The 17,092-nt window shown below is 39.6% G+C and overlaps 3 protein-coding genes and 1 long non-coding RNA gene across 5 annotated transcripts; 2 read left to right on the top strand and 2 right to left on the bottom strand.

The window, feature by feature from the left end:
• Positions 1 to 4,850: 4,850 nt before the first annotated feature.
• Positions 4,851 to 7,616, bottom strand: LOC113739605 (uncharacterized). 2 transcript variants are annotated; one of them, XM_027266868.2, is made up of 3 exons: positions 6,745 to 7,588; positions 5,377 to 5,448; positions 4,851 to 5,182 (listed from the first exon to the last, which is right to left on the bottom strand). In XM_027266868.2, exons 1-3 carry the CDS (start codon positions 7,360 to 7,362, stop codon positions 5,180 to 5,182), a joined length of 693 nt encoding a protein of 230 aa, XP_027122669.1. In that variant the 5' UTR covers positions 7,363 to 7,588; the 3' UTR covers positions 4,851 to 5,179. The 2 variants fall into 2 exon arrangements, with proteins under 2 accessions (XP_027122669.1, XP_071901528.1); XM_072045427.1 differs by lacking the exon at positions 4,851 to 5,182 and having other exon boundaries at positions 5,390 to 5,651; positions 6,745 to 7,616.
• LOC140005125 (uncharacterized) lies at positions 5,162 to 5,514 on the top strand. The gene is made up of 2 exons (XR_011812891.1): positions 5,162 to 5,294; positions 5,455 to 5,514. It is a non-coding gene; the product is annotated as an uncharacterized lncRNA (long non-coding RNA).
• A 456-nt stretch (positions 7,617 to 8,072) lies between the features above and the next one.
• Positions 8,073 to 11,409, top strand: LOC113739606 (ras-related protein RHN1-like). Its single transcript, XM_027266870.2, has 7 exons — positions 8,073 to 8,676; positions 9,759 to 9,836; positions 9,924 to 10,091; positions 10,371 to 10,419; positions 10,639 to 10,712; positions 10,925 to 11,018; positions 11,164 to 11,409. The coding sequence occupies exons 1-7, from the start codon at positions 8,638 to 8,640 to the stop codon at positions 11,259 to 11,261; spliced, it is 600 nt and encodes a 199-aa protein (XP_027122671.1). The 5' UTR covers positions 8,073 to 8,637; the 3' UTR covers positions 11,262 to 11,409.
• Positions 11,410 to 11,784: 375 nt separating this feature from the next.
• On the bottom strand, positions 11,785 to 15,811 carry LOC113739602 (protein ALTERED PHOSPHATE STARVATION RESPONSE 1-like). The gene is made up of 4 exons (XM_027266866.2): positions 14,474 to 15,811; positions 13,888 to 14,063; positions 13,330 to 13,553; positions 11,785 to 12,735 (listed from the first exon to the last, which is right to left on the bottom strand). The coding sequence occupies exons 1-4, from the start codon at positions 15,570 to 15,572 to the stop codon at positions 11,946 to 11,948; spliced, it is 2,289 nt and encodes a 762-aa protein (XP_027122667.1). The 5' UTR covers positions 15,573 to 15,811; the 3' UTR covers positions 11,785 to 11,945.
• Positions 15,812 to 17,092: the final 1,281 nt, after the last annotated feature.

Here is a 17,092-nt window from a genome sequence, read left to right as displayed (position 1 = left end):
CAGATGCAATTATAGTTTTTTGTTTTTTACCCCCAAATAAAGAAATTTCAAGATTACGCGAATCAGATATAGTAGAAAACATGCCCCCAAATTATATTAAAAAAAAAAAAAAAAAAAAGAGTTCGGCCTGCCTCCGTCCAAGAACCATTATTAGAAGGAAGGAGGAAAATCACTCCCCTACCCTGTGCACAGGACAGATAGTGCCAAGCCCATAGGGGACACAAATTAGAAAACAGGGATCAGCTGAATTTTCTCGATCCCTTGCTGCCGGTGTCTTTGACTTCACCACCACATTGATTTAACGAGTTACTAGGAGTAGGATGTTCATCTTGCGTAGGAGTGACCAGGAGCAGTAACTTTCGACTTATCCAATCTCCAAATGCTTTGAGAAAAAGTGCTTTGAATTTCAACCCCTTTCTCTGGATCGGCTGTGTGTAGTGTATGAAGCTTTAAAGATTAATAATGGATGGCTGGTTGACAAACAGGGAAAAATAATTGTAGCAAAACAATTTCAGGCCCGACTCCCCAACTCCCAAAGCAATCAATCAAGTAGATGCTGATTATTTGGACCAATTTCTGACCGAGATGTTAAATAAATTCATTTTATTGTGAGTCAAAAGCATCACCGGAATTCATTCATTCCATCTTGTCTTTGCTTCCCACCTCCTTGATTTATAAATTATAATGCGACCTACCCCATAAACAAGTACTGTAATAATGCTAGTAATAAATTGCTTCGCTCAAATGTTCAATACTACTACTATGAGCACAGAAACATGGGCAAAAGTCTCTGTTTGAATTACCTAACAATTGCTTGGTATGATGTTAAACAAATATTTATGGGAGTTTCAGTGAAAACTAACTACTGGATCATGCATGCAGCTTCCTTTTGCTGCCATTAACAGGCGGCTCGAACTTCAATCTCCAAAAGTCAACACAACGAGAGGGTGGAGGGTGGAGTGTGGGCTTTAAAGAGAAGAGATAACATGGAAAGGCATCTTCATCTTCATCACACCTATCAAGAATTAATTAATACAGGAGCAAACCATGAAGAACGCGACAGCATCACATATCAAATGCTAGTCCCTCCTCGTGATGAGTGGGGCTTGCACTGCACATCAAGTAGAAATGCTATTAATTTATGCAGCAAGCAAGGATTGACCTTGCACTGCACTTCGTTCACACTTTCATTCACTTGCATATTGATGGCTAATTTTGCCCTTTGACATTACATTGAAGTCATTATTTAAGACTCGATTTCAATGCATATTAATTTTACACGCACTTGTGAATGGAGAAAATTCTGATAATTCAAGCATGTTTAACGCGTATTAGTGAACGTATTTGTAATAACATGAATCTGTAACGAACATATATATATATATATAAAAGAAATTTCAGTACTTAAAAAAGCTTAATCCATCAATTAATTAATTGCACAAGTCACTTTCTAGCCATAGATCCTCTGCATCGTTATTATTCCATAATCCCATGTTAGAGAGCGCCACGGGAACAGGAGTGGGTAGAAGAAGAAGATATTCAGAGAACTGTAGGAAGAAAGAATGCCTTGATTCAAGATTGTCAACCTCAAATGAACATCATTCCAACTAAACATGGAGTCCAGTGATAGAACATCATCAAGGACTCCTTCACTCCCTTCAAATTTTCAAACATCTAATACATCTTTGTCATCAAAGATCCTTGAAGGAACGGCAAACCGAGCAGAAAATGATCTGGAGATGTCATCAGGATCAGCCCAAGTCAACCCCTGGTCGAAGTTTTGAGAATAAGTGTGCGGATCATAAGCAAACCTCGTTGAAGTCGAACGGTAGAACGTTCTTTTCTTCTCCTTCTTCATCTTCGTCCACAACTGTCTCCAAATTGGTGCTTTTGATCCGCTGCTTGGTCTTATTATATGGGACACAAATCGACCATAATTTCTGCTGGAAAAACTTCTGCTCCAACAGCAGCAGCAGCACACTTCACCATTGCCCGAGCTGCACCGTGCTCCCATGTCCATGACCAATGTGAATTAATGGTCTCCTCTCTGGACCTCTGGGATTTATGGTTGGTTTGCCTAGGCACGGAGCGTAAATGCAAGGAAGGGGACTATATATAATTGACCAAATGGTGCATCAATCTGATCCTTTTCGGTCGACATCCCCCTAATTATTCTATACATAAATGACTATTATGTAATATGATTGTAAAAAAAAAAAGAAAATGATAGTATATGACTCGATAATTTTCCAAAAAAATAACAGCCCGCATTTAATAATTTTCAGAGACAATAAATGAAGAAAATTTGGAGGGATTTTGCTGAATGTGTCTGGATGCGAAGTGGGATTCCACATTTGTTGCTTCGAGATTTCGTATTCAATTACTTGCTTTATTTTTTAGCTCTAGCGTGGATGAATATTATATTACTTGGGGCGGTCTATGTGTCATTGCGTGATGTAGTAACATGGTCCAGCTAAGAAGTGAGAAACGGGGCATGTGAGATAATCAGAGTAAACTTTCTAGGATTTGGTGGACACATTTAAGATGTTTACCTTATACATCGGTCAGGTCAGGCGTCTTCAAGTTCATGGATCTCCATTTATCATGCAATTAAACTGAAGAAAAAACGATGTACGGATGTTTTAATTCTAGTAGCTAAAGAGGACTGGCTATTGTATTGAAGAGGCTTTATGGGATTGGATTGGATCACTTGATTATCTAAAATCTAAAATAAAAGCGATTGTTAATGCTCTGTCTATCTTCAACCACAGGATTTACTCCGGGGGAGGGAAGGGATGAGTTGAGTGTCACGGAGGAGGAGGGGACAGAGTATAAATGAAATGTTCTGAATTTGAAACCTTCCGCCAACATTTTAGAAGAAAAAAGATTTATTACCATACACGAATAGTACTTGTAAAACCTTTTTATTAACAGATGGACAACCACAATGCAAATAGATAGGATAAAAAGAAAGTGATGGCCTTCTTTTGTTCTCCTACTTCCTCTTTTTTTTCTCTCTCTTGAATTCCACTTTCATAGTTTTTTTTTATGGTCAACGAATCTCAAATATTTGCTAGATATTGCCCACATTCCGAGTGCTCCTGTACCGAAGCGACTGAAAAGTTGATCGCAGGAGGAGATAATGGTGTGTTTCTACTTTCTATATATACATGTTGGGAGATAATGGAGGCAAAATTTGACAAAATGATCAGTTGAGTGGCATTTTTTTGGTTAAGAATGACCAACGGCGATACATTGGATAGTTTACCGACGTTGGATACCATTTGCTCCCAGAACTATATATATAGAGTTATTGATGAAGTGTACAAAACGCATCAGAGAGTTAAGCCTTGGATTAGCAAGTAGTACAAGAATAACTAAGCAGCAATCCAATAATGTTTCAGTGAGGGAAAATTAACATCATGGTTGGCGGCGGACAGCAAGTGGAGGGAAAATCTTGATCATGAATGCCAGAGGAAGCCCGGCTTTGACATTATTGATATTTGACGTCATGCACGGGGGCTTCTTCAAATGGCTTTCTCCTCCTCCGGCTCGGCTCTGTCTCTGGTCTGGTGGTGAATTTACTGCCAGGAGGACGCAGCGCCTATAAATAAATTATATCGTATTTTATTATATTATTATTACTAGCATAATTAATAATGCAGCAACATCCATCCGTTGGATCGGCTTCGTCGTTTTCCTCTCTTTGGTGTTACTGAAAAATCAGACTCATTCGCTACTGATTCTTCCTTCCATCGAGAAGCCCTTCTGATTAAGAATCCATTGTCTGTGAGTAGAAGAAAAATAACAATAATGATTTCCCCCCGGAGCCACGCGATGCTCCGACGAACATCTAATCTAACGAGTGGTTAGAACCTTCTGTTGGCGCGTCGCCACCCACATCTTCTGATTCCGTTCCAGGCCAAGTGTTACTACTACGACTACTTTTTTACGAGTTCATTTCATGAAGACAACTCCCACACAAGATTCTACCAAAACTATAGAGCGTGCGCCCCACTGCTGCCGTTGCAATCATCCAAAGCAAAAGGGCTGAGGCCTGCGGGAATAGAAAAAGCAATCCCTTTCCGAAAATGTCGTCATATACTAATACGCTGCTGCTACTTATTCCAACCTTTTCTTCGCGTCCTCCCTTTAATTATTCTCCTCCTTAGCCCCTCTTGTAACCAACGCTGCTCCCTAACCATTTGTTCCTGGGAAAGAAAGAAGAAAACATGTGCTGCCCAGGCTTGCAATTCATTGATCCTTTCCACCGTGAAAATCGTCGAGGAAGCCTCCGCAGGCACGTGGTTTCTCCTGCGGAGATGAGGCCGCATCAGCAGCTGCACCAGCACGCAACAGTTGGCGCTGATAGAGGCGGAGAGGTTGCTGATGCTGCAGGTGCGCTGAAACAGTGTTTGTGTTCACCAACGCGCCACCCGGGTTCGTTTAGGTGCAGGCACCATCGTACAGCGTATCAGTGGACTGGTCGGCTGGGACCCCAGAACTTTTCCTGTCTGTCTGTCTGTCATCCAACGGGCCACCCACCCACCCACCCATCCTGAAGAAGATTCAAGATGATCCGTTGTACAAGGTACAATTAACAGTGCCATGTAATTTCTCTCTACCTTCTAATGCTACTACATTCTGAAGCTTAACGAACGCCACCGAGAAATTGTACTACAAGGCAAATTGAGACCTCTTCTCACCTCTTCCAACCCCGCCCACGTTAAATCCAAAATGCCCCCCACGATCAGAGGTTTGCGTCACTGATTGCTGGCCAAAATAGTTGAATTATAAGGAGCATACATACAATTGAAAAAAGGCGCGAGGAAATTTGAAGAGGGAAAAAGTACGCTCGACAAACTGGTGGTTTCTATTACAAATTATACACTGCTAGTCTACATAAGGTTCATATACAGGCAAATCTAACGTAGTTTATACGTGATACATATGCTGCAGCATCATCCTTAGTTTTTTTTTTTTTTTTTTTCTCCCCGTAGCTGTAGGGAATGTAATACGCCATAATCTAGTAGTAAAGACAGCTATCAGTTAGCTAAAACAGGGGATCCAAACCCAAATCTCTCACTCATCGTAGACCTCTATACTAAATGAGGAACGGGAGTTTGTCAAAGCCAACTCTGGAGCTGCTGCATGTGGTGGTCTCCAAGCTTAATCATAATCACTGCCCAAAGAAGTAGAAGAGTTAGTGATGCCATACCGGGAAAGGGCCACTCAGTAAATCTACAAATAAATCTTTCACAGTTCTTGCTACACCAGGCTGCATTAGACCTCAGGTAGCTATCCGTTTCCTTAACAGCAACTATAATGAGAGAACAAATGCAGAGGCGGGACGATTAACACACACTGGATGCTTACCTCAGGGTAACAGTTTTGGTGCTCGATTGTCTGATTGTGGATATTTACATTAATCTCACATGACACTTTCCCCTGCAGAACACCATAAGCAAGCACATCATAAATCAGGGGCACATATCATCTGGGGAAGCATGAAAAGGCTAATCATGAAGTCCCATTTGTTACGTCTTCCTTGGAGTTATGCTTCTGTAACAGAAGAATAGGAGGACCAGGCAGCCCAACCCACGCAACTTAAAATGGACGTGTTCTTTGAAGGCATTATTGGACATATACTTCTGTCAAAATTGACAAGCAATGTACATTAAACAAAAGGATTAATCTTTATATACTGCCCAAGTTTGGATGCGCGACAAAAAATCTAATATTGAACTTCAAATCCAAATTTTGCATATGTTTTATGCATCCAACCATGATAACATATACGACGTCAATGTATACAAGATTTTCTCTATACAAATTGTGAACAATACAAAAGAAGGCCCAAGGGAGCTTAACAGATGATGCTTTCTCATTAGATACGATTCCCACAAGACATGAATGAAGTTTCACCGAGCATCATAGATTGCATTTCAGAATGTCGGATGCTGGCATGGACGAAAGAGTCCATATGCTAGTACCTAACAATACTCAAAGACCTGCTTCTGTTTAGTGCATGCACGGATGCTTACCAGCCAAAACTCATTTCTGTTTATAGGAACTTTAAAAACTTCTAACTACTACTTTACTTGTTCACAATTTGCAGCATCCTTTTCTCCATCGGTAGAGCAAGTTATACCGGTTATATTAGTAGTTAGTGTTCTTGCTTATACATTAATAGACTTACAAGAACCCAACGTCTGTTTGGCTGGTAACCAGAGCATACTACTACGGGGGAAGTTGATTCTCTTTGTTTCAATTTTCACTGCAGATACACTCAAAGAAGCACAAGGAACGGTCTCAAATAGCATTCAGAGAGTTTGGCACAAGTACAGGAGGAAAATTTCCAACAAATGCACTCAAACCAAACAAGGTTTTAGACTTTCCCTGATCTATATCTCCACCTATCGACAATTCAACTAATCACCCAGCTACGCCAATCCAACTTATCAACCTACGAAGCAGATTCGATTATTATTTTCCCGCATGGCAGGCATTTTCACAGAATACATCCTCTACTTGCTATGCTTCTCGACTTAAACATTTTAGTCCAAAGCTAGCAGCTCAAAATCCCTAAAACTTGCCCGGTAAAGTCTCAGACAAATCTTGTAACAGAATAAGCATTCACGTACTAAACAGAGGCAGAATAAACCATTCAATTTATTATTATTATTTTTTTGCCACAAAAAACCAGGAAGTAAAATGTACTGAGTTGAAAGCAAAAAAACTGACCTGGAGAGGAATCTCAAAGAAGGCGAGGCCGAGCTGGCCACCAATTTTCGTATCCGTATCGAACGTTATCTCTCCCGTAGCTAAGTCCTCAATTAACAGAAGCATATCCGACAAAATGTTGACGCCGCTCAGGTGAACCGTAGCATTAACATACGACGAACCCCTAGCTTTAATATGGCCGTGATCCGAGGTGGCGTAGCCTAGCTGCTTCCCCCGGTACCCGATCGCAACAATAAGGGATTTATAGTCAATGGAGAAAAAATCTCTGTTCCGAATCTTGACAGTGACGTCTAGGGTTATGTCGAGGGAGGGTATGGGAAATAGGTGGATGCCTAAGTGATCGAGGCGGAGACGGACGATGGAGACCTCCGGGTCGGATGGCCACAGGAGGAAGACGGCTAGACCCAGGAGGACGAGAGTGAGTAGGCAGATCAAACAGCGTCGCCAAGTGCGGCTGAGGTGTAACCGAGGGCGGCGGTTGTTGTAGTAACGGGGTAAAAGAATGATGTACTGAGGTTGTTGGGGTTGCTGGTGGGGGTCCGACGGGAGTTGTTGGTAGTAAGATTGTGGAAAGCGGGGCGACGGAGGAGCGTCGTCGGAGCGTTTTGAGGAAGTCATCAGTTTGGTGGGACTTTCGGGGTTGCGTGTGGGAATGCGGAAACAGAGGGAGAGAGGAGGAAGCGTGGCCGGAGATATAGCGGGGGAGTACTCAGGTCTCAGCGTGGAGTAATACCAATGGTCTGTCAGGTGATGTGGGCCATTGTTGGATGAACTTTGTCCAGATGATGACTTTTTACCTTCTTTTTAGTTAATCTTTTGTTTGTTCGCTTATTTATCTACTGGGCGCGTGGAGTTTAATCATTTGTAGTAGTAGTAGTAGTATTTTCTCTCTTTTCTTGGTGTCGGGGGGTTTTTTTTTTTGACACTAGAGCTTTTCCCAAAAAAAAAAAAAAAATTTCTACAACAAGATAATTTTATAATTGTGAGGGTTAGTCCAGTAACTATGCTGGCATTTGGTAAAAGGGTTTCGAAATCATGATTTGGAATGGACCCATATTAAATGAAATTGTTTAGATTAATACTATTGAAATGAAAATTTTGAAATCATTTCTTAAAATGTAGAATTCCCCAAAACCCAAGTAGTTGGAGAGAGTTTTGGACAAAACTCTCAAATTCCATTCCTATCTTAACATAACAAAAACACCCTCTATTTTTTTTTTTTTTTTGGTTCAGAAAGTAAAATTTTTCTTTTTAATATTCAATACAAAAAAAAAAAAAAGATTACTATTTTCAGAAGTAAGTGTGAAAAATTGATCTCCTGCTTAAATAATCACAAATACTTATGTTACATTCGTTTGAGAGCGTAACCGGCAAAGATTACTTGCCTGGAATCGTATGATGCTATAATCTTTGGGGGCGTATGATGTTTTAGAGCTGCTTTGCATCTTAAGAACCATTCATTTTGATGCTGGGGTTCTTCAGTGCATCGAACAAACTAGAACACAAGTTAGCAATACAAGAGGAGACTAAATTAGGAGACAACTCACTCAGGGTCACTGGGGCTGTGGGAGTAGAGGCAAAAAATGCTTTACTAATAGTTTCTGTTCAGTTTCTGGAAAAAGAGCCTAAATTGGAAATGGGCTGAGCACCCAAAGTCAGTTAAATCCTATGATAATGCTAACGGTCAGTCAAAGTAGTTAATGTCGCATAGCTTCAAACCTACCATTCTCAATTCTATCTTCATACTTGGTCTCTCATTGCAGTTTTCAGAGCGTAATATTTCATGTGTTACACTATGACTCAAAGCATCAAATAACTGCAAGAATACATGACATTTACTGGTTCATTGATTGATAGTAACATTTCCATCGGAAAAGAAAGATCAAATCTTTAATGGCAAGACCTGGCAACAAGATCATCCATGCCAAGATGGTGAGTGCGTCCTTCTTAAAGTGACTTTTGATCTGTAAGGCTTGTTTGTTCATAATCTTTTGGCTGATCCAAATATCTCTCTCTAATTTTTGTGGGGTATTTGTGTGGATTCTTGGTAGTTTATTGTAAAATCATATTATGTTTCTTTGAGGAGTGAATGCTTGGCTTCTAAACCGCTCAAGCCCATCATTATTGAAAATATCTCGTCCAATTTAAGCTAGAATGCACTATTAAATGCAAACCTGAGGTTAGATTTTCTGTGATCCACTAAGCTGTGATGGACTGTTTTCCTAAAATGACGTAGTAGGTACTTTTCTTAAGGGACAAACAATCTCCCTATTCATGAATTGACTCCATTGTTTTAGTACCAAGATTCTCCTACTGCTTGTGTAGCTAATTGAGCTAAGCTGATCAAGAAGCGGTGATCAGTCCGAACTTGGTGATGTGGATTGGAATTTGGCGTCGTGCATTATGCTTCATGATAATTTTAACACATCAATTAGATTTTCAGAGCAAGTTATCGATGCTTGCTTTGTCACTCCAATGTCTATTTGTGTATTAGTACTTTGTAAAGTTCTAAGGACAATCTCCCAAACATAATCCCACACTGGACACGAAATGCTATTATATGGCAGATCATATCCACAGACTCAAGATGTGGATGCATTCTTGATTGTTGTTCTGGTGGATGCAAGTCTTTGACAACGGTGGATGTATTTGCACTTGAGCAGGAGGTAGTAATCGTAGAAACTACAAGAAGGAAGAGGATTGTGAATGCTATATATTAAGGATTATGTGGTCTCTCCATCTAGTGGTTTGGTGCTAGTTTCTGCTTTCCCTAACCAAGATGAATCTCCTCCATCCTTTTCCTTTCTTTGCTGGTTCTTTCCAGCATTCACCGACTTCCTCCTGAAAGAACAATCCGAAAACAAAATTTAGGAGTCTGCCCAGCTTGGTCAGTAAGAGGGAGTTGATGTTGTGAGGAAGGAGGACGAGGAGATGCTTGATACAATCAAGAGCAGGGCAAGTGTTGGGAGAGAATATAATGTCAACAGTAATATCATGTTGTTTTATCTCCCCAGGTACTAGTCGGGGACATGGGAACTGGAAAAACCAGCTTGGTCCTGAGATTTGTAAAAGGTCAATTTTTTCAGCACCAGGTATGCAAAGTTTTTTTGATGGTGAGGGTTGTATTTTTCTTCCATCAATTGCAGTCAAAGAACCTTGACATGATTTTTGTTTTTCAGGAACCCACTGTTGGTGCTGCTTTCTTTACTCAAATATTGTCTTTGCCTGAGGCCACTTTGAAATTTGATATATGGGACACTGCTGGACAGGAAAGATACCATAGCTTAGCTCCAATGTATTACCGGGGTGCAGCAGCAGCCATTGTTGTCTATGACATCACAAGCATGGTAAGTGTTCCTGTAACCAAAGCTGGGCTACTGAAGCAGATTATATCATCTGTTTATGGTTAAAATTGCCTCTTACTCATCATTTCATCTGTTATTTCTTCAAATTATAGCACTGATGATTGCTTGGAACAAGATATCTTTTTTTTTCGCTTTTGTTCTTTGATTGTAGTAATACTTAGAAAGCAATTAGCACAGATTTATCTTTGCAGGTTTAATCCCCATGTAGTTAGGCTTAGCTTAGCTTTCTCATGGATTTGATTTCGAATGATCTATCTTCAGGACACCTTTTTACGTGCAAAAAAGTGGGTCGAAGAATTAAAAAGACAAGGTGAACACATCTCTTTCATTAGTGATAGTCCATCTGTATTTCAATTTGTTTTCGTGTTGTCATTTCTCTAATCCAAATTTGTGTTACCATTATTATGATGAAACTTCCACCAACCAGCCCAGCCAAGTTCTATTTACCCTTTAAGAAGAACCACTGCTGCTCGAAAAGCAAGTGTATCTGGTAGCTTGTTTTCTACTGTCTTTCATGTATTTCTTTCAGGTAATCCGAATCTCGTGATGGCTTTGGTGGCAAATAAACAAGATTTGGAACCCAATAGGGAGGTCAACTTTGAGGTACTGATAATTTTTTCTTTTCTTCCTGTTCCAATCCTGCAGCAACAGTTTGATAAAAAGGCAGCGACCTTGAGTTGAATTTGGTCATTACAGGCACATAGAGCTTTGGAAATTTGTTACTTGATCGTAACTAATGGTGGTGCTTGATACATAATAATAATAATAATAATCTCGAACGTAAAAGCTTGTGAATTACTTTTAAACTTCTGCAGGAAGGCGAGCAATTCTCAGAAGAAAATGGGATGTTCTTCACAGAAACATCAGCAAAAACTGCCCTTAATATCAACGAGCTCTTTTATGAAATGGGTGAGTTATCATATCTAAGCTTAGCCTGCCAAAGCTTAATGAAATGTATTAACATTTCCATTTACTTGTTATCGTAAATCTACTTTAGGCTTGGCTAATCCTCCTAAACCTTCGCCTGAGCTTTTTCATCTTTGGCCATCTGCAGCAAAACGATTGGCAAAAGCAGCGCCTTTGCAGCCAACAGGAATACGTCTGCAAAGCAACACACGGAGTCGGAGAGCCTTTTTTTGTTGCTCCCGATGACATTTATTTTGTTTCTGCTGTCATGAAGAGCAATCCATTTCAACCCCATGCTTTTTAATGTTGAAAGCTGTTGATCGCTGTATTGAAGAACCATGTCAAAACTCGGCATTGTTGACTGATAAGAATTTAATTTTGATACATTATCTGATTTTTGTTTGGTGCTGATGAACTTAAAGAGCCAATAAACTCATTTGGATGAGAAGAAATGGAAAGAAAAGAAAAGATCAAGTAATGAGGTGATTCGGGATAATGGTGAGGCCACAAAATTTCCTTTGAACTCTGGAAAGAAATCAGACATGGAGAGAGAAGATCAAACCCAGGATAAAACTTTTCACGTCTACCAACGTAACACCAAACATCCCTTGTCTCTGCTGAGTCCCCAAACTGGGCCTTACCAGAACAGAAAGAGGAAGATTGGGACTCGAACAAACACGCAGAGGAGGGAATAGTTCCAGAGAAACTGTCGATTGATACAACAGTGCAACAACTGAATTATAACACTTCCATTTTAACAATGTATATATAACTTAAATCTCATTGATGTGGTTTATATTCGAGAGCTTTGAAAGTGGAAATCCAACTGTAGTTTACATACAGAAAATACAATAAAAAGTGCTCTTTTTCAGGTCTAAAATGAAACCGCTAATGAAGAGCTTCATGCAAGGTCACAAACTGCTTTCATTATTAACTCTCGCTTCTGCTACGCTTTTGTGAGATGGACCTCAAGTTCCTGTACATATCTGAACAAGCAAGAGAAAAACCTGACATAGCCAGGAAGAGATTAGGCAAACCGGTTCTCAGACTGGCTAAAGACTTCTCCCTAACCTGAATGCACTGCTTCTTGTATTCTGCTTCTTCCTCTTCCAATTTCTTCTCGAGTGTTTCCACCTGAATCTGCCTCTCAACGATTAGATCCTTATCTTGTGCCCTCTCTGGATCCAATTCATCAGGAGGCGTTCTTCGCTGCATATACTTACGATACCAATCCTTGAACTGTTCAGTTTTCTTGGCGAGCTCCCTTCGAGTATCCTCACACTTGTTTCTCAATTTCATCTCATCTATTTGATACTCCACTATATGATCTACAACATGAGCAAAATTATTAATAGCACTTCTAGCAAGCTCATCTGGAACCTTCTCCAGATAGTCATGCCAAGCATGTAAGAGCACACAGATTGGGGGATTGGCAGGTCTTTGTGGGGATGAAACCTTCTCCTTCAGATTTGTGTCTATGGGAATGAGGTTTAGCTTCAACCAATTGTTTAACGCTCTTATGTAGTCCAATTGGTTCTTGATGAGTTTGTCAAACTGCATATGCCATTCTTTGACAACAAGCAAAAGCTGGAATGTCCGTTCATGATGATGCTCACTTGTTTCTTTAGGGAATTGGGATATGTGCAGAGAACTTAGAGCTTGTACAATCTTAGACTGGCTTTCATGGTGTCCTCTCATGCTCTCCCACATAAAAGCCATTCTACAATTCATTCAAAACCAGCAAAGAAGTGCATAGAATTAGACAAAGCAAGCATAAGAAGTGACTAAGGAAATTATATACCATGTGTAGTAAACAAATTAATAAATCAGAGTTCAAAAGAAGATTCCAGGGTTCCAGGTTCGTGAACAATGCTCTAAAAGTGAGCTCCAAGAACTTCTCCAGATAAGCAGACACTAACTATCAGCTCCTGTATTCTCACATGTGGTAATCTGTTGTTTCTGACTTGCCGAATGAAATGGTTATATTCACTTGCAATTTATTGGGTTAACAACTCAAAATGAAACTTCTAACATGACATTGAGTCAAAACTGCACTCTACCAGTCTCTGTGCAAAGTTTCCATTCCTTGTACAAAAGTCAAGACAGCTGATCTTTCCCCTCCCTTTCTTCCCATATCCCCTCACAATTATTCTCTTACTGTCTGAGGTATGGTCCCTATAAACAGTCACTACTAGCTTCATTTGATGGGACAAAAGATGACAGGACAGAGAAGTAGAGAACAAATTTCCAAAAAAGCAAAGGTAAAAACTGCTAACTGCAAGGCATAAATACGTTTATCTGTATAAACACTTACCCATCAACAAGAGCCACGAGTTTTGGATACAGCTGATCATCACGCAAACGATTTATTTCTGAAACAGTTGAATCCATAGATTGCATGTCAACAATGTATCGAGTATGCAAATGACTAACAGCTGCTTTCATTCTCTCTAAAGCTTCTGTATTTGAGTCACGTTTCTTTAGTTTAGTCAATGAAGTAACCTTTCGTTGATATTCCAGTTTCATTTGTTCACCTGCCTGAAGAACATCATCGGTGCAACAATAATTCATTAGGAGGAAGCATCTGAGATTTGTACTCTTATTACATACTAATGTGACAAATGAGAGAAAAGTCCACAAGCACAACATGTATTATGGTCACAAATGGAAGAAAAATGAACCAGATATATATCAACTAAAAATTGGGTGGAGGGAACAGGTACAAACAAGAAAAGGCAGCAGCAGCATAAGAAAGCAAGCTAATCAAATTAAACCTAAGCAACTCATTGCTTTAGCAAATCGAACATATTGAATGACAAAACAAGAAGGAAAAATACAAGGCAAAATGATTAAAAAATGTCACCCCACATACTTTTACTTCATCATATAATTTTTTCTCCCAGGCAAGCATCTTGTCTAAAACTGTTGCATGGGTTTCATGCTCTTCCGAATCGAAGTCATCCTTCACATCATCAACATTTGACGAACCTCTGAAGGACCTATTCCATGTAATGACACGCATGACCCTGGCAGAATGATCAATATGTCCTACAAAACAATCACAACTAGTTATATTATCAGCCTAAAATTTCAATCACCTTTCTTAACTCCCAATAACACAGAGCAAGTGTGCAACTTGGTTTGCAACATGACAAACAATCAGAACACGAAGTCAACCAACTGCAGTTTCTCCTGCCCTAAACATTTTACAAATTAACTGCAGCATATCAATTTCTGGTGTCAATACAGGGATATACATGACTATGGTCACTTATGCAATGACATGCGTTGGATTAATGAAGCTGCAAACCATAGACCTTAGCATCGCTCTATAATGGTGAAACCCGTATCAAAATTAAATCTTTAGAAACAATTACAGAAAACTAGCTGATACAAAAATTGAATCCTTGAAACCCCTCATAAAAAATAGATTAAAAGAAACCAAAATATATGCATACCTCTATTATCAGCAAAATTTGAGTGATAATGCAACCGAGCCGCCTCAAGCATCTTGGATACCTCATGAGCACTCTCTGAAGCCTTAAGAAAACAATCATCCAATTCACTGAATATCTGCAGCAAGTTCACACTTGACCCACCCCTCCTTTTAGCATCAGCTGGAACAATCTGTTTAACTCTCTTCACCACCTTTGGAGGAGGGGCTACCTGAGGTGGCTGCGGTGGTAGCTCCGGCGCCTTTTCCACTTCCTCAACTGACTCCGCCTTCCCACCAGCACTCCTCCTACCTCCAACACTACCACTACCACTACCACTTCCACCACCTCCATCCCCGCCACCAATGCCGCCTTCAGCATCAATTTCACTTCTTTTAGCCCTTTCTTCTAACACCTTGCGTTCCAATTCCTCCCTCTCCACTCTCCCCTCATCCGCTTCAGCCAGAGTCGGCCCCGGAACATTCTCCATTGGCGGAAAAAAGAAATCCCACGAAGTCATACCTTTATGCTCCGGCGGAGGAGGAGGGGGAGGGGAACGATTCTGCTTCAAAGGCGGCGACGGTCGAGGCGGCGATGGCGGATTCCGCAATTCTTCATCATCCACGACCTCACTACTGCGCCCAATTCCACTCCTACTTCCAACCCCAGCGCTACTTTTACTACTCCGATGCTTCAACCCGCCATGATTACTCTCGGTTTCCATCTCATCTTCATTCTCCTCTTCCAAAATCGGGTCGGAGTGCTTCAAATCGCGTTTGGGGAAAGACATCTCGGGCATGGAGGCCGCACGCTGAATAGGGGGAGGGGGAGGCTGGTGAAAGGGGGGAAGGGGAGGGGGAGGAGGGGGAAGATGCTCGACGGGGGGCTGTGGGAGAGAGGCGGGTCCGCCATGGACGGATGAGGAAGGAGAGGAGGGATATTGGACTTCGCCGTGAGCATAATCGCTGAGAGCAGCTCCGGTATTCTTTAAGGCCATGGCGTAGGCTGAATGGGCAGCGGCAAAAGCGTTTCTTGCAGCGACGGCATCTTTCATATACTGCTTTCGTTCTTTGCATCGTGTTACGGTTTCTTCGTTCTCGATCCTTGATTGGTTGCACCCCATTTTCGCCCCCTCCGCCTCCGGTCTGCTAACTATTCAATTTTGCATAAACTAAATGAATGGATAGAGTTTGAAAGGGAGAGGAAAAGGGCCAAGGAGCTTTGATTCTTGATCCGTTTGGGAAGCGGAGCCTATTATTCTTCTTGCTATTGATGAAGAATTTGGGATCAGCGGAGAAGTGATCAGAGCAGACAAACTGAGGCAGAACCCCCTTTTCAGGTTCTGTTTTGTTTGGTGGTTTAGTGTTATAGACTCTCATTAGTAGCAAGGTAAATTTTCAAGAAATCACTCTTTGTTCCCTGAACTTTGGAGTAGTCACAAATTATCCCGTCCAACCTCAAAATTATGCATTTTATTCCCCATGAATAAGAATTAATTTTATATACACTACTAACATATATATTATCAAAATTTTGCTCATGTACATGTAGTCAACTGTGACAATATATATAAGATGAACTCTATGCAGAATACTCAAACTTATAAATCTTAACTCTAGCCAAAAAAGAAAAAAAAATGAGTGCAATGATAATAATAATAATAATAATGCCTTTTTATTTGTGAAATTATTTGTAACTTTACTATTATTTTTGCTTATTGCTAAAAGACACAAGTTTTTTTTTGTAATAACTACTATACAAAAAATCAAATTGATAAAATGTATAAGAAAAGTTTACTATCTTACAGGATTGATTTTCATTTTTATATACTTTTTTAAATTTATTAGACTTTAAATCAAATAATAATGATAAATAAATAATAATAATAATAAATACAGTTAGCAAAATTTTGAAGACATAAGGTGATATTGAGCTTGTTGTTCCAAAAAAAAAAAAAATTTAGCATTTTAGTTTAAGTAAACTATTAGAATAATACTGTTATCCTTTTTTATTTGTTAAATTAGTCAAATACTAAATGCTTAAAAAAAATTCTTAAAAATAGCCTATATCCTTTTTTTAAACTGAGCTAAAAAAATAGGGATTAAATAAAAAAAATTGGTATAAGATCTCCAAGATTGGCTAGTTTTCGCGGACTTAAAGTGTATATTTTTAATGTTAAGAATTGTAGAGCGGGATTAACACTTAATCATTCCCTCTAAAGAGACAATAATATGTTTTAATTTAGCAGCTAAAAGTCAAAGGTTTGTTTTGGTCCTAAAAACTTGGAGAGAGAGAGAAATGTCAGAGGTACAATTTAAGCATTGCTTCCAATTTAGCTTTAACTATTTAACATCTTTTATGCCTCACTCCTCATTATCTCATAAGTCTAGCATGTCATTATACCACTCAATTTAAAATAAATATATATCCGATAAATTCAAAATTTCTATCCTTTTGTATCATTAAGGTAAAGTAATAAGTGGCTGCCAAATGTATGTTACATGAATTAATCTTTTCAAAATTGATAGTGCATACATTAGTAAGTTTATCATAATTTGAATTTAAATTTCATGTCGTGTATTGGTATATGTACCAAACTCACTGGTGTATATATTGCCAATATATAAAAAATTATTTCAAACT

This window comes from Coffea arabica, chromosome 4c (genome assembly GCF_036785885.1).
Source record: "Coffea arabica cultivar ET-39 chromosome 4c, Coffea Arabica ET-39 HiFi, whole genome shotgun sequence".
NCBI classification, from domain to species: Eukaryota; Viridiplantae; Streptophyta; class Magnoliopsida; order Gentianales; family Rubiaceae; genus Coffea; species Coffea arabica.
The sequence above is the reverse complement of the archived record's forward strand: the minus strand, read 5'-3'. Positions and strand labels throughout refer to the sequence as shown.

Excerpts from the sequence above, each read along its gene's own strand:
- LOC113739606 (XM_027266870.2), top strand. The coding sequence starts at position 8,638 with ATGGCAAGACCTGGCAACAAGATCATCCATGCCAAGATG. Across the intron at positions 9,837-9,923 it reads GTCAATTTTTTCAGCACCAG|GAACCCACTGTTGGTGCTGC; the intron begins GTATGCAAAGTT and ends TTTGTTTTTCAG. Across the intron at positions 10,713-10,924 it reads ATAGGGAGGTCAACTTTGAG|GAAGGCGAGCAATTCTCAGA; the intron begins GTACTGATAATT and ends AAACTTCTGCAG.
- LOC113739605 (XM_072045427.1), bottom strand. The coding sequence starts at position 7,362 with ATGACTTCCTCAAAACGCTCCGACGACGCTCCTCCGTCGCCCCGCTTT. Across the intron at positions 5,652-6,744 it reads TCTTTGAGATTCCTCTCCAG|AAGTATATGTCCAATAATGC; the intron begins GTCAGTTTTTTT and ends CAATTTTGACAG.
- LOC113739602 (XM_027266866.2), bottom strand. The coding sequence starts at position 15,572 with ATGGGGTGCAACCAATCAAGGATCGAGAACGAAGAAACCGTAACACGA. Across the intron at positions 14,064-14,473 it reads AAATTTTGCTGATAATAGAG|GACATATTGATCATTCTGCC; the intron begins GTATGCATATAT and ends ATTGTTTTGTAG. Across the intron at positions 12,736-13,329 it reads CTCGTGGCTCTTGTTGATGG|AATGGCTTTTATGTGGGAGA; the intron begins GTAAGTGTTTAT and ends AATGAATTGTAG.